General features: G+C 50.0%; 1 protein-coding gene across 3 annotated transcripts in view; it reads right to left on the reverse strand.

Moving 5' to 3' along the window:
* The window catches only part of rfx4 (regulatory factor X, 4), a 146,657-nt gene extending 125,418 nt beyond the window's left edge, over positions 1 to 21,239 (reverse strand). For 2 of the 3 annotated variants that reach the window (XM_038781179.1, XM_038781177.1), the window contains exons 1-2: positions 20,959 to 21,239; positions 7,567 to 7,656 (exon numbers count right to left, since the gene is read on the reverse strand). In XM_038781179.1, the coding sequence (XP_038637107.1) occupies positions 7,567 to 7,656; positions 20,959 to 21,007 (139 nt within the window). In that variant the 5' untranslated portion in view covers positions 21,008 to 21,239. The remainder of the gene's footprint in view (positions 1 to 7,566; positions 7,657 to 20,958) is intronic. The other variant, XM_038781178.1, reaches the window with a different exon arrangement.
* Between the last annotated feature and the right edge of the window lie 221 nt (positions 21,240 to 21,460).

Consider the following 21,460-nt stretch of genomic DNA (forward strand, 5'->3'; position numbering starts at 1 on the left):
CTGCCACATCACCACACGCACACACACAGCCTCTCACATTATCACACACGCCCTGTCATACCGACACACACACAGCCTCTCACATTATCACACACGCCCTGTCACACCAACACACACACAGCCTCCCACATTATCACACACGCCCTGTCATACCGACACACACACAGCCTCTCACACACGCCCTGCCACATCACCACACGCACACACACAGCCTCTCACATTATCACACATGCCCTGTCACACCAACACATACACACAGCCTCTCACATTATCACACACGCTCTGTCACACCAACACACACACCCTGTCACACTAACACACACGCCCTGTCACACCAACACACACTCCTCTCACAGTAACGCACACACCCGAGGTTTGTGTCATTACACTGGCAACTGTGAGGCAGCAAAGAAATTATCTGGCAGCAAATACTCAATGTTCCGGGAAGGGATTGAAGAGATTATTGGAATAACTTGAAGCAAAGCAGTTTTTATCAACTTTGCAGTATTAGAGTAATAAATACTTCGGGTGCAATTTTCACACCGCATTGTGCCAGCGCCGATCTCGTTGCGACGGGAGCATCGCAGGAGAAGACCAAATTGGGCTCCGCGCAGGCCGCAGAGCCATATATGAGTCACCCAACCCATGGTGCCTGCATGCACCCCAACTTGTAGAACCCATTACCCTCCCCCCCACCCCACCGCCACCCCGCTCCCCCCACCGCCACCCTGCTCCCCCCCACCCCCGCTCCCCCCCACCACCACCCCGCTCCCCCCCCCACTGCCACCCCGCTCCCCCCCACTGCCACCCCGCTCCCCCCCACTGCCACCCCGCTCCCCCCCACCACCACCCCCCTCCCCCCCACCACCACCCCGCTCCCCCCCCACTGCCACCCCGCTCCCCCCCACTGCCACCACCCCCACCACCACCCCGCTGCCCCCCACCCCGCTCCCCTCCCCCACCCCGCTCCCCCCCACTGCCACCCCGCTCCCCCCCACCACCACCCCCCCTCCCCCCACCCCTGCTCCCCCTACCACCACCCCGCTCCCCCCCACCGCCACCCTGCTCCCCCCACTCCCACTTCCCCCCACCACCACCCCGCTCCCCCCCCCACTGCCACCCTGCTCCCCCCCACCCTGTTCCCCCACCCCCACCCCGCTCCCCCCCACCCCCACCCCCACCCCAGAAAATTTAACTTTCCCCAGCGTCAAAAACTCTAGCAGGTCCCCCCACCGGGTCGAGTACAGACCTTCACCCCATCAAGACCCGCCTGCGAATAATCACCAAGGTTAAGGCTAAACCGTCTGCCCCCGCACCCGCCTGCAGCTTTGGCCAGTCCGACACCCTGCAAATGGCTTCGAGGGGACCAGGCTCCATATTCACATGCAGAACCCCCAAAACCCCCAGAAACCCGCCCTCCAAAACCTTTCCAGTTTTGGGCAGGCCCAAAACATATGTACATGGTTCGCAGGCCCCCCCCCCCCCCCCCCCCACCCCCCCACATCACTCACAGACACTCTCCACCCCTTCAAACAGCCGGCTAGACTTTGCAAGGTTTGCCCTGTACACCACCCTCAGCTGGATCAGCCCCAGCCTTACAAAGTCGAGGCATTCACCCTCTGCAGCACCTCACACCACAATCTCCCCCCCCCCCCCGCCACTGAGCCGCCCCCAGCTCCCCCTCCCACTTCGCCTTAACTGCCTCCATGGATACCACACCCTCCTCCAAATGCATCCTGTAAATCGCTGGGACGACCCCCCTCCGCAACCCCCTCCCATGAGCAGCACTGCCCCCACCACCTGGAAGGCTGGGAAGAGCCTCATCGCAGAGTCCCACGCCTGCAAATACCTGAAGGTTGCAGCCCCACTCCAAACCAAACCCCTCACTCATCTCCCCCAAGCTCGCAAACCGCCCTCCCAGAAATAGATCCCCACCTCCCAATCCCCCCTTTTCCCAACCTGGAACCCCGCACCCATCCTTCCCCAGCCAAACCCAATCGACACCTCTGACCCCATCCCAAAACGCTGTCTCCAGATCTTCAGTGGCCATCACCACCGGACCCACCGAGCACTTCCATGGGGCCAACGAGAGTAATGCCATTGCCAACGCCCGCAACCCTGATCCCACACATGAGCCCACCTCCACCCCCATCCACAAAGCCTCCTCCTCCTCCTCCCCACTTCACTCCGAAACCCCTCCGCAACCGTCACCCAATAGCAATACATCAAATTCGGGAGGCCCAGCCCCCTGCCTGCCGCACCCCCCACCAAGTCAGCGAAACCGAACCTCCGGAGACCCACCCCCCACCAAGCCAGCAAAACCGAACCTCCGGAGACCCGACCCCCCACCAAGCCAGCGAAACCGATGCTCTGGAGACCCACCCCCCACCAAGCCAGCGAAACCGAACCTCCGGAGACCCCACCCCCCCCACCAAGTCAGCAAAACCGAACCTCCGGAGACCCCACCCCCCACCAAGCCAGCGAAACCGAAGCTCTGGAGACCCACCCCCCACCAAGCCAGCGAAACCGAAGCTCTGGAGACCCACCCCCCACCAAGCCAGCAAAACCGAACCTCCGGAGACCCACCCCCCACCAAGCCAGCGAAACCGAAGCTCTGGAGACCTGCCAGTACAGGCCACCCAAACGAGACACCGCCAAACAAAATGGCAGTACCCCTGCCCCACCCGGAGAGGAGACCACAAAGCACCCACCCCTCCCCAAATTCAATTCACACCCCGAAAACATCCCAAATCTCTGAAGCATACCCGTTACGTCCCCAACCGAGGAGCCCAGCCCTGAAACACACATGTCATCCATACACAAAGACATCCCATGCTCTAACCTCCCCCCACCCCCCTCCCACCACCCCACGCCCCACAACCCCAAGCCCTTTAGCACAACAGCCAAGGACTCCACAGCTAACGCAAACAGAAGGGGGGACACAAGGCAACACTGTCCCCCCCCCCCACCCCCCCCCCCCCGGCGCAACGCAAAACACTCTGAACCCACACCACTTGTACGCATGCTCGCAATTGGCCCTCCACACAGCAGCTGCACCCATGCCACAAACCCCGGCCCAATCCCAAACCTCTCCAACACCACCACCAAACAACACCACCCAACCAATCGCCCACACCGCATACAATGCCACCACCACCTCCATGCGCCTTCTCTCTGCCAGAGAAAGCACCACATTCAGCAACCTCCTCACATCAAATGACAATTGTCTTCCCTTAACGAATCCCGTCTGATCTTCCAAAATCACCTTCGGAAGGAACCATCCAACCTTAGCGGCAGCACCTTTACCAATGTCTTGCCGTTCACATTCAGCAGAAATATGGGACTATATGACTCATACTCAACCGGATCTTTATCCTTCTTAAGCAACAACAACGCCTGCCCCATCGTTTGCACCAAGACCACCTGTCCATCACGTCCTTGAATATTTCCACCATCAACCATGGTGACCAGTGGCGTCCCACAGGGATCTGTTCTGGGACCTCTGCTCTTTGTAGTTTTTATAAATGACTTGGATGAGGAAGTGGAAGAGTAGGTTAGCAAGTTTGCCGATGGCACGAAGGTTGGAGGAGTTGTAGATAGTGTTGAGGGTGTTGCAGGTTACAACAGGACATTGACAGGATGCAAAGCTGGGCTGCGAAGTGGCAGATGGAGTTCAACCTAAATACATGTGAAGTGATTTATTTTGGAAGATCGAATTTGAATGCTGAATACAGGGTTAAAGGCAGGATTCTTAGAAGTGTGGAGGAATAGAGGGATCTTGGGTTCCACGTACATAGATCCCTCAAAGTTGCCACCCAGGTTGATAGGGTTGTTAAGAAGGTGTTTGGTTTGTTGGCTTTCATTAACAGGGGGATTGAATTTTAGAGCAGTTAGGTTTTGCTGCAGTTTTATAAAACCCTAGTTAGACCACACTTGGAATATTGTGTCCAGTTCTGGTCGGCTCATTATAGGAAGGATGTGGATCCTTTGGAGAGAGTACAGAGGAAATTTACCAGGATGCTGCCTGGACTGGAGGGCATGTCTTATGAAGAAAGGTTGAGGGAGCTAGGGCTTTTCTCACTGGAGCGAAGAAGGAAGAGAGGTGACTTGATAGAGGTGTACAAGGTGATGAGAGGCATGGATAGAGTGGATAGCCAGAGGCTTTTCCCCAGGGTGGAAATGGCTGTCATAAGCTGACATAATTTTAAGGTGATTGGAGGAAGGTATAGGGGAGATGTCAGAGGTAGGTTCTTTACTCAGAGAGTGGTGGATGTGTGGAATGCACTGCCAGCGGAGGTGGTGGAGTCAGAGTCATTAGGGACATTTAAGCAACACTTGGACAGGCACATGGACAGCAATAAATTGAAGGGGTTAGGTTAGGTTGACCTTAGATTAGGATAAACGGTCGGCACAACATTGTGGGTTGAAGGGCCTGTATGTGCTGTACTTTTCTATGTTCTTTGTTCAACGACACCAGCCTATCCTTAAATCTTTTATAAAATTCAACCGGGAACCCATATGGCCCTGCAGCCTTCCCTGCCTACACCTGCCGCGTCTCAAGGTCAGAGGGCAGAACAGGGTTGCACGCTGATCCCAGTGCTACCGGCAATTCAGCCAGGGCACTCCGGCACCAGGCCCCACAGAAAACATCTGCCAGGGGCATCTACGGACACGGGGTGCAGAAGGTAGCAGGTGCCTCCACTTCTGATGTGCATCCTGGGGATGCACCTAGATGTAGTGGCAGGGCATGTAGGGTTACGAATGTTGCGGATGTCTGAGCGGGCACTGGGGCAGGGTGGTGAGGAGGGGCACCATCGGTAGTGAGGGTGTCGCATGTTCACGATACAAACTTGTTATACAGGATACGTGCAATGCCTCTGTCACATTATTCCAACCCCACCAAACCCCTTGCTCCCCATCACCTCCCCCCAAAGCCTCTGCCCCCTGTGTGCAATGGACCAGTTTGAGGACCCCCCCAATGCGGACCCAGCACAGAGGGTGGGTATCTGCACGCTAGCAGCAGACAGACAGGAGTCAGACTTTGGCATAGACTGATGAGCACCAGAACTCACCTCACTGTGGGTTATCATCACTCTCCTGCTGTGTATATTGACCCACTTACAGTAAAGGCCCATCACCCTGGGCTGATGTTGCATCAGCATAGATACTCACACCTCGGTGGGATTTACTAATAAGCAGGCTTCTGGGTCACTGACTGGTTACAACCTCACAGTTGATGATTTACAGCAGGCAGACGCAGGGATGGCCTAGCGAACCTTCACTTAGAGGGATGTCCGAGCCCAGGACTCTGCTGAGTCCTTGGCTGATGACGTGCCCCTGTGTCCGGCAGTCTCTGGGCTGATGGAGCTGCAACAGCAGAGTCACGACCATCAGGAAGGGCTGACAGCATTCATCCTTGACTGAGGGCATGACCTACAGGGCAGAGGGCATGAACCCCATGATGCAGGACTTCAACTGCATGATGCATGCGCTGGTGGGAATCCACGAGTGTCAACTGCCCTTCTATCCCATGGAGAAGGACAGGGACTCCCAGGCACCTGAAGGGAAGGAGATCGGCGGGAATGCGGCCCGGTGCCCTCCACCCAGGGGCCCCCAGACGTGTCCAGCTCATCTGAAACCCCTCTCCTAACGCTGCACATCGAGGGCAGCAGCACTGCAACATCTATGCTACTGTTTAGAGTAAGTGTTTAGAGGCTGACCCACCTCAGAAGTTAGTTGGAGGAAGACAACAAATTCCTTGGTCGATCACGGGGGTAAGATTCCAAAAGCCAATCACGCCAAAGAAAATCAACTTCCTCAATTCTTTCTGGATTTTGAGGCTGTGCTGGCTTTCTCATGGACGGAGAGAGAGAGGGCCCAAAATTGCCCCCATTTAATCTGCTGCAGAATCAGGAATTCTCACTTTTAAATAGAAGAACTTTGACAGGCCTCAATCTTATCAGGAAAGTTGAACCTATATCGCCATTCCTTCACTGTCACTGGGTCTCCCTCCCTAACAGCACTGTGGATGTACCTGCACCACATGGACAGCAGCAACTCACCACCACCTTCTCAAGGGCAATTAGGAATGGGCAATAAATGCTGGCCTAGCCAACGACGCCCACATTTAAAGTCAGTCAGCAAGCAGCCAAGGGTGACTTCAGAAATCAATCCCTGAGTCTATCCAACTGCAACGAAGAATCTGAATTTCAACTTCGCACCAGATTTTTCACACTCTTCGCAGAGATTGATAGTCCAGCCATTCGGCAGGAGGATGTCCCAGAGGAAGCACAGCCACTCACTCACAACAAATACACAGTGAAATGAACTGAAATGAAAATCGCTTATTGTCACAAGGAGGCTTCAAATGAAGTTACTGTGAAAAGCCCCTAGTCGCCACATTCCGGCACCTGTTCGTGGAGGCTGGTACGGGAATTGATCCCGCGCTGCTGGCCTGCATTAAAAGCCAGCGATTTAGCCCTGTGCTAAACCAGCCACAGTGACAAAAATTAGACCAGAAAAGAATAGGAGAATGAAAGTGATGACTCATCATTCTGAAGCATTGCTTCAAAAGTGGAAGATAAAAATTTGCTGATAGAATACCACATTTATTCAACAGTGGTGACCTTCTAGAAAGCACATCTGCACCTATCTACCCACCAAAAATGGTCATCGAGGATGTGAGCGGTCAAAGAAGTGAATAACCAGACATGGACCTAAGCTGAACAATCTCCACTATTTCTATGTGGAGAGAAGTGGAACTTATTGATAAACCAGGGGCTGGGTTCTCCAGTCCACTGTCCGCTGGCGGTGGGGTTCTCTCCTCACGCCACTGGTCAATGGGATTTCCCAATGAAGCCACTTGGGCTGGTTTAGCACACTGGAGGGGCTGGTTTAGCACACTGGGCTAAATCGCTGGCTTTGAAAGCAGACCAAACTTGTACATCTTTGGACTCTGGTAGGAAACCGGAGCATCCGTAGGAAACCCATGCAGACACGGGGAGAACGTGCAAACACAGACAGTCAACTGAGGTCAGGACTGAACACGGATCCCTGGCCCTGTGAGGCAACAGTGCGAACTACTGTGCCACCATGGAAAATATAGACAAAGACCTGGGGAGGAAGGGGGACTGTAGTATTCAGGGTTGTAGGGGTTGATGTGTGGGATGATGATGTTAGAGAACACGTGAATAGGAGAGGAGATGGAGAATGTGGATGGCTTCAGTAGTGTAGCATCTTGTCATGAATAGTTGCACATAGTTCAGTTGTATAAAGAAAACCAGTTGTTGCTTGAACATACTAAGGTCTCAGTAATCATTCTGGATCTAGCCTAACCCATAAACAACAATTCCATGCCTCCTCTTCCCCTGTTCTTCTTGGTGGAAGAGATAGGTTTGGAAGGTGCTGATGAAGGGTTGCAGCAGTGCATCTTTTGGACAATACACACTGCTGCTACTGTGCTTTTATGATTTCATTCATTTGACAGTTGACGTCCTTGGACTCTGTCCTGTCTGGGGATTTGTATCAGGGTCCTGTTCCTAGTAAAAGCCCCCGGCCAATACTCACGTTCCTCACCAATGGACACGTTCGTCAGGGAGGTGTGGTTTGGAAACCTTTTGCTTTCACTCTCACTGAGGCACCTTTCAATCCAACTTTCTGCAAAATAAAAGGAAGCCCGCCAGTCATTCCGTCTTCTGGCTGAAACAGTTGTTTTTTAAGGTCAGTCGAATTATTTGCGTCTGATGATCTCAGTAGAATCATTGTTCCCAGAAAAATCATAGAAACGATCGAAGATTGCACTGACTGGCAGAGCATGCTCGAGGTTTACTCTTGCTCCTAGTTTTTAACTTCTTATTTCAGAGTTAGCAATTCCTTCTTTACTCTTTTGGCCAATTTATGAACTCATTTCTATAAATACCCGGGCTGGAAACAGAGATCACAGTCGGAGAGTGGGTGGGTTTTAATGGTTTGTTAATTCCATTACACAGATGAGGGGCATTGTTTAAGTACGCTTGAGCATTTATAAAGAGAGACTGCTGGGATACTGGGTCGTTAGGTAGGAATCAGGCATAAGTAATGCAGCATTCTGTGAATAAACCTATCATCAAGAAAAGTAAGTGTCTCATTTCATACTTCACCAATTGTCTTGGATTGTGTTTTTTTAATAATAATCTTTATTAGTGTCACAAGTAGGCTTACATTGCAATGAAGTTACTGTGAAAATTTAACATTGGGATCACAAGCTCCACAGGATAGCTCCTGTCTTTACATTTCCAACACTGTCACAAGGCTGTGAGTTTGCTTCAATTATGTATACCTAGAGAGGAAGTATAATTGCAGTCCACTCTTCATGGGAACTTAATAATTTTAGTTTGGAATATTGCCAAATGGACAAAGGGGCTGCTCCCATCCAAAATCATTCAAAGTGCAGGTGTTGGACTCTGCCGGGCCCAGTTGGCAGTATAATTATCATCTACATGGAGTGTCATGTTGGTACCCGTCTGCATGGAGCAATGTGCATGTATCAGTACATTGTAAATTTAGCTCAAAGAATTGAGTTCAGGGAGATTCCTGCTTTTAAGCAAACCCATTGCTGGAGAGATAGTTCTCTGTCTGCCTGTCTGTTTCTGTCAGTCTGTTCTCTGTCTGTGTCTCTCTCTGTCTCTCTCTGTCTATCACCCTCTCTCACTCTCTCTCTCTCTGCCTATTTCTCTCCTCTCTTTCTCTGTCTGCCTCACTGTCTCACTTTCTGGATCTCTCACTGTCTCTCTCTGTCACTGTATCTCTCTGTCACTGTCTCTCTCTGTCAGTGTATCTCTCTGTCAGTGTATCTCTCTGTCACTGTCTCTCTCTGTCACTGTCTCGCTCTGTCACTGTCTCTCTCTGTCAGTGTATCTCTCTGTCACTGTCTCTCTCTCTCACTGTCTCTCTCTGCCACTGTCTCTCTCTCACTGACTCTCTATCACTGTCTTTCTCTCTCACTGTTTTTCTCTCTCTCTCACTGTCTCTCTCTGTCACTGTCTCTCTGTCACTGTATCTTTCTGTCACTGTCTCTCTCTCTCTATCACTGTCTCTCTCTCTGTCACTGTCTCTCTCTCTCACTGTCTCTCTCTGTCACTGTCTCTCTCTCTCACTGTCTTGCTCTGTCACTGTCTCTCTCTCTCACTGTCTCACTCTCTCTCACTGTCTCTCTGTCACGGTCTCTCTCTGTCACTCTCTCTCTGTCACTGCCTCCCTCTGTCACTGTCTCTCTCTCTCACTGCCTCTCTCTGTCACTGTCTCTCTCTGTCACTGCCTCCCTCTGTCATTGTCTCTCTCTCTCACTGCCTCTCTCTGTCATTGTTTCTCTCTCACTCTCTCTCTCTCTCTCACTGTCTCTGTCACTGTCTCTAACTGTCACCGCCTCTCTCTCTGTCACTGTCTCTCTTTCTCTCACACTGTCTCTCTCTCTCACTGCCCCTCTCTCTGTCACTATTTCTCTCTGTCACTGTCTCTCTCTCACTGTCTCTCTCTGTCACTGTCTCTCCCTCTCTGTCACTGTCTCTCTCTCACTGTCTCTCTCTGTCACTGTCTCTCGCTCACTGTCGCTCTCTCTGTCACTGTCTCTCTCTCTCACTGTCTCTCTCTGTCACTGTCTCTCTCTTTCACGGTCTCTCTGTCACTGTCTCTCTCTCTCACTGTCTCTCTCTGTCACTGTCTCTCTCTCTCACTGTCTCTCTCTCTCACTGTCTCTCTCTCTCACTTTCTCTCTCTCTCACTGTCTCTGTCACTGTCTCTAACTGTCACCGCCTCTCTCTCTGTCACTGTCTCTCTTTCTCTCACACTGTCTCTCTCTCACTGTCCCTCTCTGTCACTATTTCTCTCTGTCACTGTTTCTCTCTCACTGTCTCTCTCTGTCACTGTCTCTCTCTCTCTGTCACAGTCTCTCTCTCACTGTCTCTCTCTGTCACTGTCTCTCTCTCTCACTGTCTCTCTCTCTCACTGTCTCTCTCTCTGTCACTGTCTCTCTCTCTCACTGTCTCTCTCTGTCACTGTCTCTCTGTCACTGTCTCTCTGTCACTGTCTCTCTCTGTCACTGTCTCTCTCTCTCACTGTCTCTCTCTCACTCTCTCTCTCTCACTGTCTCTGTCACTGTCTCTAACTGTCACCGCCTCTCTCTGTCACTGTCTCTCTTTCACTCACACTGTCTCTCTCTCACTGTCCCTCTCTGTCACTATTTCTCTCTGTCACTGTCTCTCTCTCACTATCTCTCTCTGTCACTGTCTCTCTTTCTCTGTCACAGTCTCTCTCTCACTGTCTCTCTCTGTCACTGTCTCTCTCTCACTGTCTCTCTCTCTGTCACTGTCTCTCTCTCTCACTGCCTCTCTCTCTCACTGTCTCCCTATCTCACTGTCTCCCTCTGTCACTGTCTCTCTCTCTCACTGTCCCGCTCTGTCACTGTCTCTCTCTCTCACTGTCTCTCTCTGTCACTGTCTCTCTCTCACTGTCTCTCTCTCTGTCACTGTCTCTCTCTCTCACTGTCTCTCTCTCTCACTGTCTCCCTATCTCACTGTCTCCCTCTGTCACTGTCTCTCTCTCTCACTGTCTCCCTCTGTCACTGTCTCTCTCTCTCACTGTCCCGCTCTGTCACTGTCTCTCTCTCTCACTGTCTCCCTCTGTCACTGTCTCTCTCTCACTCTCTTTCTCTCTGTCACTGTCTCTCTCTGTCACTGTCTCTCTCTGTCACTGTCTCTCTCTCTCACTGTCACTCTCTTTCACGGTCTCTCTGTCACTGTCTCTATCTCTGTCACTGTCACTGTCTCTCTCTGTCACTGTCTCTCTCTCTCACTGTCTCTCTCTCACTGTCACTCTCTGTCACTGTCTCCCTCTGTCACTGTCTCTCTCTCTCTCACTGTCTCTCTCACTCACTGTCTCCCTCTGTCACTGTCTCTCTCTCTCACTGTCCCGCTCTGTCACTGTCTCTCTCTCTCACTGTCTCTCTCTGTCACTGTCTCTCTCTGTCACTGTCTCTCTCTCTCTCCGTCTCTCTCTGTCACTGTCTCTCTCTGTCACTGTTTCTCTCTGTCACTTTCTCTCTCTCTGTCACTGTCTCTCTCTCTCACTGTCTCTCTCTGTCACTGTCTCTCTCTCTGTCACTGTCTCTCTCTCTCATTGTCTCTCTCTGTCACTGTCTCTCTCTGTCACTTTCTCTCTCTCTCATTGTCTGTCTCTCTCACTGTCTCTCTGTCACTGTCTCTCTCTCACTGTATCTCTCTCTGTCACTGTCTCTCTCTCTCTCATTGTCTCTCTCTCTCACTGTCTCTCTCTCTGTCACTGTCTCTCTCTCACTGTCTCTCTCTCACTGTCTCTCTCTGTCACTGTCTCTCTCTCTGTCACTGTCTCTCTCTCTCTGATTGTCTCTCTCTCCACTGTCTCTCTCTCTCTCACTGTCTCTCTGTCACTGTCTCTCTCTCTGTCACTGTCTCTCTCTCTCTCTCATTGTCTCTCTCCCTCACTGTCTCTCTCTCTGTCACTGTCTCTCTCTCACTGTCTCTCTCTCTCACTGTCTCTCTCTCTCACTGTCTCTCTCTGTCACTGTCTCTCTCTGTCACTGTCTCACTCTGTCACTGTCTCTCTCTCTCTCATTGACTCTCTCTGTCACTGTCTCTCTCTGTCACTGTCTCTCTCTCTCACTGTATCTCTCTCTCACTGTCTCTCTCTCTCACTGACTCTCTCTGTCACTGTTTCTCTCTGTCACTTTCTCTCTCTCTCATTGTCTCTCTCTGTCACTGTTTGTCTCTGTCACTTTCTCTCTCTCTCATTGTCTCTCTCTGCCACTGTCTCTCTCTCACTGTATCTCTCTCTCACTGTCTCTCTCTCTGTCACTGTCTCTCTCTCACTGTCTCTCTCTCTCATTGTCTCTCTCTTTCACTGTCTCTCTCTCTCACTGTCTCTCTCTGTCATTGTCACTCTCTCTCTCACTGTCTCTCTGTCACTGTCTCTCTCTGTCATTCTCTCTCCTCTCTCTCTCTCTCTGTCACTTTCTCTCCCTCTCATTGTCTCTCTCTCTCTCACTGTCTCTCTCTGTCACTGTCTCTCGGTCACTGTCTCTCTCTGTCACTGTATCTCTCTCTCACTGTCTCTCTCTGTCACTGTCTCTCTCTCACTGTCTCTCTCTCTGTCACTGTCTCTCTCTCTCACTGTCTCTCTCTCTCACTGTCTCTCTCTCTCTCACTGTCTCTCTCTGTCACTGTCTCCCTCTGTCACTGTCTCTCTCTCTCACTGTCTCTCTCTCTCACTGTCTCCCTCTGTCACTGTCTCTCTCTCTCACTGTCTCCCTCTGTCACTGTCTCTCTCTCTCTCACTGTCTCCCTCTGTCACTGTCTCTCTCTCACTGTCTCTCTCTCTGTCACTGTCTCTGTCACTGTCTCTCTCTGTCACTGTCTCTCTCTCTGTCACTGTCTCTCTCTCTCATTGTCTCTCTGTCACTGTCTCTCTCTGTCACTTTCTCTCTCTCTCATTGTCTCTCTCTCTCTCACTGTCTCTCTCTCTCACTGTATCTCTCGCTGTCATGGTCTCTCTCGCTCTCATTGTCTCTCTCTCTCCTCAGTGTCTCTCTCTTGTCACGGTCTCTCTCTCACTGTCTTCTCTCACGTCTCTGTCTCTCTCTCTCACTGTCTCTCCGATCTCTCGTCACTGTCCTCTTCTCTTGTCACTGTCTCTCTCTCTCATTGTCTCTCTCTCTGCAACTGTCCTCTCTCTCTGTCACTGTCTCTCTCTCACTGTCTCTCTCTCTGTCACTGTCTCTCTCTCTTTCTTATTGTCTCTCTCTCTCTCACTGTCTCTCTCTCTGTCACTGTCTCTCTCTCACTGTCTCTCTCTCTCACTGTCTCTCTCTCTCTCACTGTCTCTCTCTGTCACTGTCTCTCTCTCTCTCACTGTCTCTCTCTGTCACTGTCACTCTCTGTCACTGTCTCCCTCTGTCACTGTCACTCTCTGTCACTGCCTCTCTGTCACTGTCTCTCTCTGTCTCTCTCTCTGCCATTGTCTCCCTCTGTCACTGTCACTCTCTGTCACTGTCTCTCTCTGTCACTGTCACTCTCTGTCACTGTCTCCCTCTGTCACTGTCACTCTCTGTCACTGCCTCTCTCTGTCACTGTCTCTCTGTCTCTCTCTCTGCCATTGTCTCTCTCTGTCACTGTCACTGTCTCTCTCTATCACTGTCTCTCACTGTCTCTCTCTCTCACTGTCTCTCTCTGTCACTGTCTCTCTCTCTCTCACTGTCGCTCTGTCACTGTCTCTCTCTGTCACTGTCTCTCTCTCTCACTGTCTCTCTCTGCCATTTTCTCTCTCTGTCACTGTCTCTCTCTGTCACTGTCTCTCTCTCGCACTGTCACTCTCTGTCACTGTCTCCCTCTGTCATTGTCACTCTCTGTCACTGTCTCTCTCACTGTCTCTCTCTCTCTCACTGTCTCTCTCTGTCACTGTCTCTCTCTCTCTCACTGTCTCTCTCTGTCACTGTCTCTCTCTGTCACTGTCACTCTCTGTCACTGTCTCCCTCTGTCACTGTCACTCTCTGTCACTGCCTCTCTGTCACTGTCTCTCTCTGTCTCTCTCTCTCTGCCATTGTCTCCCTCTGTCACTGTCACTCTCTGTCACTGTCTCTCTCTGTCACTGTCACTCTCTGTCACTGTCTCCCTCTGTCACTGTCACTCTCTGTCACTGCCTCTCTCTGTCACTGTCTCTCTCTGTCTCTCTCTCTGCCATTGTCTCTCTCTGTCACTGTCACTGTCTCTCTCTATCACTGTCTCTCACTGTCTCTCTCACTGTCTCTCTCTGTCACTGTCTCTCTCTCTCTCACTGTCTCTCTGTCACTGTCTCTCTCTGTCACTGTCTCTCTCTCTCACTGTCTCTCTCTGCCATTTTCTCTCTCTGTCACTGTCTCTCTCTGTCACTGTCTCTCTCTCGCACTGTCACTCTCTGTCACTGTCTCCCTCTGTCATTGTCACTCTCTGTCACTGTCTCTCTCTGTCACTGCCTCTCTCTGCCACTGTCTCTCTCTGTCACTGTCTCTATTTCACTGTCTCTCTCTTGCGCTGTCTCTCTCTGTCACTGTCTCTCTGTCTCACTGTCTCTCTCTGTCACTGTCTCTCTCTGTCACTGTCTCTCTATGTCACTGTCTCTGTGTCACTGTCTATCTGACTCTCTACCTCTCCCTCTGATTCTCTGCCTGGCTTTCATCCTCACCCTGACTCTAACTCTCTCTCTGTCTTCCTCTGTCTCTCACTCTTTGACTCTAACTATCTCTGTCACTCTCTATTTCTCTCTCTCTCTGACTCTTCCATTCATCCTGCTCCACAGAGCTCACTGCCTAAAACCAGAGGCTTCCTCTGACCCCTCTCTGGGTGATGAAATATTCTTTGCTCTTTCAGGAAAATGGACTGTCCCAGGGATCAGTATCTGGGATTGTCCTGTTGGCCAATGTTTCACTGGCCAGAGTCCTGAATTGTCCCACTGGCCAGTGACTAGGACTGTCCTACTGGCCAGTGTCTGGGAATATCTCACTGGCCAGTGTCTGGAACTGTCCCACGGGCCAGTGTCTGGAACTGTCCCATGGGCCAGTGTCTGAGACTTACCACTGGCCAGTGTCTGGGACTGTCCCACTGGCCAGTGTCTGGAACTGTCCCACGGGCTAGTGTTTGGTACTGTCCCACAGGCCAGTGTCTGAGACTTACCACTGGCCAGTGTCTGGGACTGTCCCACTGGCCAGTAAGTGGGACTGTCCCACTGGCCATTGTCTCGAACTGTCCCACTGGCCATTGTCTGGAACTGTCCCACTGGCCAGTGTCTGGGACTGTCCCAATGGCCAGTGTCTGGGACTGTCCCACTGGCCAGTGTCTGGAACTGTCCCACTGGCCAATAGGTGGGACTGTCTCACTGGCCAGTGTCTGGGACTTTCCACTGGCCAGTGTCTGGGACTGTCCCACAGGCCAGTGTCTGGAACTGTCCCACAGGCCAGTGTCTGGAACTGTCTCACTGGCCAGTGTCTGGGACTGTCCAACTAGCCATTATCTGGTATTGTCCCACAGGCCAGTGTCTGGAACTGTCCCACTGGCAAGTGTCTGGGATTGTCTCACTGCCAGTATCTGGGACTTCCCACTGGCCAGTGTCTGGATCTGTCCCACTGGCAAGTGTCTGGGATTGTCTCACTGCCAGTGTCTGGGACTTCCCACTGGCCAGTGTCTGGGATTGTCTCACTGCCAGTGTCTGGGACTTCCCACTGGCCAGTCTGGAACTGTCCCACAGATGGGTGCTGAAACCTTTCAATTTGCTCAGAGGAATATTTCATTCCCTCCCTCTACCCCGTGTTTAGAACACAAACATATGAATTAAGAGCAGGTGTAAGTTAACTGGCTTGTCAAGAATCTATCTGGTTCTGACTTAAAGTTATTCACAAACTCTGCTTCAAGTGCTTTTTGATGAACAGTTCCAGAGACTCACGCCCCACTGAGAGAAGAAGATTTCTCCTCATCTCTGTCTTAAATGAGAGACCCTTTATTTCTATACAGTGATACATTGTTTTAGATTCTCTGACAAGAGGAAACATCTTGTTGAACGAAGAATGAAAACTCCCTGGATAAGTGGGAGTGGGGTGGGACATGGTGAGATTATTGCTGGACCGTTAGTTGGGGAATAGATTCCAGGTTCGGAATAGAGGTGGTAGATCCTCCATCAGGAGGGATGAAGGGGAGGAGAGGGGAGGGGATGGGGAGGGGGTCTGCCTCTGTAAACCAAGCTGCAAGTGGTCACCCAACCTGGGGGAGTTAGGAGACTGAAGATGGAGATTGGCCTCAGGATGTTGGGTGTCTGGGTTCAGATGTTTGGTCTGGGAGAGGGCTGGGTGCTGAGGGGCTGGAAAATGGGGTCTGAGTATCTGGATCATAAATAGTCGTAGGGTTACTGAGTCATTACAGTACAGGCAGAGGCCTTTTGGCCGATTGAGCATTGCCAGCTTTCTTTTGTGCAACCCAGTCTGTCCCATCCCCCCATTGCTATTTTTATTTCATTCAAGGTCCCATCCAATTTCCTGTAGGAATCATTTATTGTCTTCGCCTCCACCACCATCATGGTGGTTCAGGTCATGACCACGCGCTGCATAGAACTGTTCCTTTCGCCTCCTCTCTCCTTTCCCCCCCCTCCCCCTCCAACCCTGCATCGCTTGCACAAAACCTGTGTCCTGTACTCCTTGTACCATCCGCTAATGGGAACAGCTTTTATTTATCTACCTTATCTAAACCTGTCAATCCTGTGCACCTTTATCTCACCTCAATCCCCTTTGCTGTGGGAGAACAATCCCAGCTTCTCCAACCCTAACGTTGTAGCTTCAACTCTGAAACGGTCTGATCTTCTCTGACCCTCTCGGGGACTCTCATATCCACCCTAAAAGGTGGTGACCAGGTCTGGATGCAACATTCTAGTTCTGGCCTAACTAAAGTTTAATAATGATGCAGCAAAACGTTCCTGCTTTTATATTCAATGCCTCGGAAGCCCAAAATCCCATGTATCCGAGGAATCCCTACAGTGCAGAAGGAGGCCATTTGGCCCACTGGGTCTGCACTGACATCCGAAAGAGCACCTCACCCAGGCCCAGTCCCCTGCCCAAACCCTGTAACCCCACCTAATCGCTGGACACTAAAGGGCAATTTCATCATGTCCAATCCACCTAACCTGCACATCCTTGGACTGTGAGAGGACACCCCGAGGAAGCCCATTCACACACGGGGAGAACGTGCAGACTCCGCACAGACAGTGACCCAAGCTGGGAATCGAACCTGGGACCCTGGAGCTGTGAAGCAATTGTGCTAACCACTATGCTACTGTGCTGCCCAAAGGATGGCAGATTTCCTTCCCTAAAGGACATTAGTGACCCAGATGTTTTTTTTTGCAATTGATGTCACCATCACCGAGGCCAGCTTTATATCCGTTAAACATTCATTGAATTTAAATTCCACCAGTTGATCTAGTGGGTTTTGCACCTGTGACCTGAGAGCATTAGCCTGGGCCCTGGGTTACTGCTCCACATCAGCACTCGGCCCCTGTAATAACAGCAGCTGGACTGGGAGGGTGCTGAGCTCAGTGGAGATCCCATTGCCCCTGTCCCATTCTGTGTTTCAGTCCCATCTCAGGATTTCCTCTCTGTCCCCCCTCCACGTTCATCCCCCCCCCCCCCCCCCCCCCCCCACACTCAGCTCTCGGCTTGGAGACCACAACGCCAATGAATAATATTTTGGAGTTCACCCCAATCATCTTAAATGTGTTTCCTTCACAGGCCGAACGGTAACCAAGGCTACATTACTCTGTCCTGGTAACCCTTGGCAACGTGTCCTTGGATACGGCTGGATACCCCCCCCCCCCCCCCCCCAATCCAAATTTTGGTAACGATTTAATTCGCAGATGAGAAGTTTCGAAATACCTAAATAGTCACTTCATGAGCAAAACCCCATTTATTTGTCAAACTCTCTCCCCTCTGGCCTGATGTCTGGGACAATAGTTTGCTGAACTTTGTGGAGAACAAGGGCGAGGCTGAGAGCTGGAAGAAACTAAAGTAAACTTTACTTTGTCAAAGATACTGGACAGCAGGGGAGAGAAGGTCAATTTGCCATTTAAAAAAACAACTGAGGAACGAATGGGTTTTTAAGAAAAAAAATTCTGTCCCCCGACAAGTCATTTATGGTCAAATCCAAGGAATTGCTTGTTGAGATTTCAGAAGTGTGTCTTAGTTATAATTCACAAACTCTTGAGATGCAGTTACATTGAAAAGATTTACAATTGGCATTTTGGCGAGACTCCCGGGACAAAATTATAATCATTTGGTGGTGTTTTAATCGTCCCGATCCTGAATTTTAATTGCCTTTGATTTCGATGCAACACTTTTAATTTGTTTTACACTTTCTAAAAAAAAAAGTGGGGAGGGGGAACTGGAATTATTAATTTGGGATTAAATTCAACCAGCCCTTTTGTAACTTGGCAATTGTGATTTATCGTTTCTGGCATCGCTGGGTCGAAAGTGGATTTGAGGGGGGGGGGGGGGGGGAAGGAGATCTTTTCAGGGGGAAAAAATACCTGGATCTCTGGATGGAATCGGGGGTGCGGAGGGGGGGGGGGGGGGGGGGGGATGATTCTTGAAAAATCTCCATGAGGAAAAGTTGGAATATTCCCATTCCTGGAGCACAGGCCGCTGGGGGTTGGGGGTGGAAGTGGTCAGAAACTTATCCCCTCGATAAAGTTGACTAAACTTCGAACCATTCTTGTCCTGGATTTTCTGATTACAGAAGATGCGATCAGGATGCAATGATTCTATTCACAAACACTTCCCCCGACGTGAGACCCCAAACGCCAGTGTCGGCTCGGAAGGAATTCGTTGAGTCCAAAAAAAAGGCATCGATGAGCCCATTTCGGGTTTGTTTTTAATTTAATACCGCGGGAAAGTTCGATTGCAGAAACGGTCTTGCAGAGAGCTCCGCGTTCGTTTGCACATTTGAAATCCTCTGAAATTAAATTACTCCAGTAATATCCCAGAGTTTAAATCGCCTGTGATTTATTGATCTAGTGAATTTCGCCCAAACTGAATTATTTGATGTGTTACTCTCGCAAATAATGCATGGATTTGCATAATACACTTGAAATTGCTACTGAAACGAATGTGTATATCGGTCCATTACTACTCCTCAAAGTAGTAAAGTCGTGTATCTATTTGATGTGTTACTCCTGAAATTGATGTATTTATTTGATGTATTACTCTTGAAATTGAAGTATTTATTTGGTGAATTACTACTGAAATCGAAGCGTTTATTTGGCGAATTACTCCTGATATTGAGGAATTTATTTGGTGAATTGCTCCTGATATTGAACTGTTTATTGTGCATTACCCCTGAAATTGAAGTATTTATTTGATGTATTACTCCTGAAATTGAAAGGTTTATTTGATGTATTACCCTCTGAAATTGAAGTATTTATTTAATGTATTACGCCTGAAATTAAAAGGTGTATTTGATGTATTACCCACTGAAATTTAAGTATTTATTTGGTGTATTACTCCTGAAATTGAAGGGTTTATTTTATCTATTACTCCTGATATTGAAGTATTTATTTGGTGTATTACTCCTGAAATTGAAGCATTTATTTGTATTGCCCCTGAAATTGAAGTATTTAGCTGATGAATTACCCCTGAAAGTGAAGTGTTTATTTGGTGAATTAGTCCTGAAATTGAAGTGATATTTGAGTATTTATTTGGTGTATTACTCCTGAAACTATATTTCTATGCTGTCTTACATTAGGGACTTGAGTGATGTCTTGGTATATTGTCCTTGAAGGTGATATGTTTCCTCAAAATTAATTAAAATATTAATTACTGGGTGCTTTAAGTATTAATTTGGAAATGAATGTATTTATTTTGGAGAATAATTGCTGAAATGAATGGATTACTTCTCAGTCCGACGTCTGAAATGGACGGAGAGTTTTACACAATTTTGACTGTGCACTAACTCGTAAAAAGCGAGTCTTCCTGAGGCGAGCGGCGTCTATCCCGTGTTCCTTCAATCCACATTTTGGAGCATTGGGCAGCCAGCGAAAAGATTTCCCCGCCCTTGATCCCAACCTGTTCCCCAAAGTAAACGTCGTCACCTCTTGCCATGTGGCTGTCTGGAGCTGCTGGCTTGCATACGGAGTTACTTTGGGTTCCATAGAGAGGGTCTGTCAGACTTGGGGCCTCAGTTACTGTCACTTTCTCCAGAGGACTGAGGAGAGAGGGAGGGAGATAGGGTGGGTGGGGGGGGGGGGGGGGAGAGCACTTTACACATGTCTGGATAGGCACAGTGTAGCAAGTGTGTGAGACCCATTTTATACAGGCCAATTGTGACCCAGTTAAACAGCCACATCCCAGAGTGAGACGCTGCAATTTCTTTGGGACCAGTTGTAAAGTTTCATGTAAACTTCCCCTGGGGACTGAGACAACAGCAGCAGCGGGGGAGAAATGAACGAGTAAATGGGATTTAATACGCACACTTTTTTCCCACAGATGGTGAGATTCCGCTTTTGCAATTCACCAGCTAGGTTCCATTTCCTGAGAGCAGAAAATGTTTGTAAATAAAGGTAAAATCATAAAGGGCTTTAATATGATAAGTAAGGGGCAGGAAGGTAACCAGAGGACACGGTGAAGATATTTGACAAAAGGGCGAGAGGGGAGATGAGAATTTAGTTTTCTTTAAACACAGGTTGTGTCACCTGTGGTAGCAGATCCAATCTTAACTTTCAAAATATACCTAAAAGAAAACAAGACCGAGGAGTTGAATGGGACTAGTTGGACAGCTCTTTCCAAGTGCCAACACGGGGACGATGGGCCGAATGGCCCTCCACCTGTGTTGCCCGCGTCCATTTACAACCTGCAAGCAATTCAAAGTCAGGACGAAGCCACCCCGGAGCAGCTCACATTCCGCATCCCTGGAGTCCACACCATTCCCGCTTTTCCAGAAACACATGCCAGTCTCCCCCACCCCACACACAACCCCACACCTCACCCACACATCCCCAAAAACCGACCTACACTCCCCCCCCCCCCCCCCCCCTCAGCCACCCAGGACCTGATCCTGGCTCCAGGAATTCTCACCACACTTTGTAGCGGTGGGTGCTTCACTCTGCTAACCCAACCTGCCAGGAAAAGGGAATAACTTGAATATTCACAAAGAAAACAGAAATAAGGACGAGACTTGACCGCAAAGAAAAAATTAAACTAACAAAGGCAAAGGAAAAACTCCACTGCCGACACAAATATAACAAAAAAGATTATCCAATGTTAAACAGAGACACATCATAGCCACTTTCTTTTCGAATGAAGTGCGATGGAGCTGGAATTCTCAAGTCTGCCCCCCTCCTCCCTTCCCCTCTTCGCCTTGATCCGAATTTCCCCGAAGGAACACCAACCTGTGGAATCCATGTCAGAATCTTCCAGTATATCACAATGCATGTTCATCCTTGTAGACCTGGGCCAGCTCCAGCCAACTCTGCCCCTCTCTCTCCTCCCCTCTCTCCCTCTCTCTCTGATAACTCTGTGGATAATGTAACGGAGTCAGATCCGTCAGAATGTTTGCTGATGTTCCGAGGGGAAAAGAAACCCCGAGGAGAGTTGTGTCATTGATAGGCCGGCAACGTGATGAATGGCAGCTAGTCTATATGGGCCAATGTGACCGGGCGCACTGTGTCCCTTTGTGGTGGTATTTTGAATAAGAAAAGCTTTTTTTTTCCCTGGGAAAAGGAGAGAGGGAGGAGGAGGGAGGGGGTGGGGGCTTAGATATACCCAAGCCTCGCATTTCATCCTCCCCTTCCATTATACCCCGAGAATCTGTCTTCCCCTATCCCATTTTAAACTCCCGGAGCTGCTCTCGTTTCTCATTGTGAGATGTGAATGGAAATTGGCTGAGTTTTC

This window comes from Scyliorhinus canicula, chromosome 20 (assembly GCF_902713615.1).
Source record: "Scyliorhinus canicula chromosome 20, sScyCan1.1, whole genome shotgun sequence".
In the NCBI taxonomy this organism is placed as follows: Eukaryota; Metazoa; Chordata; class Chondrichthyes; order Carcharhiniformes; family Scyliorhinidae; genus Scyliorhinus; species Scyliorhinus canicula.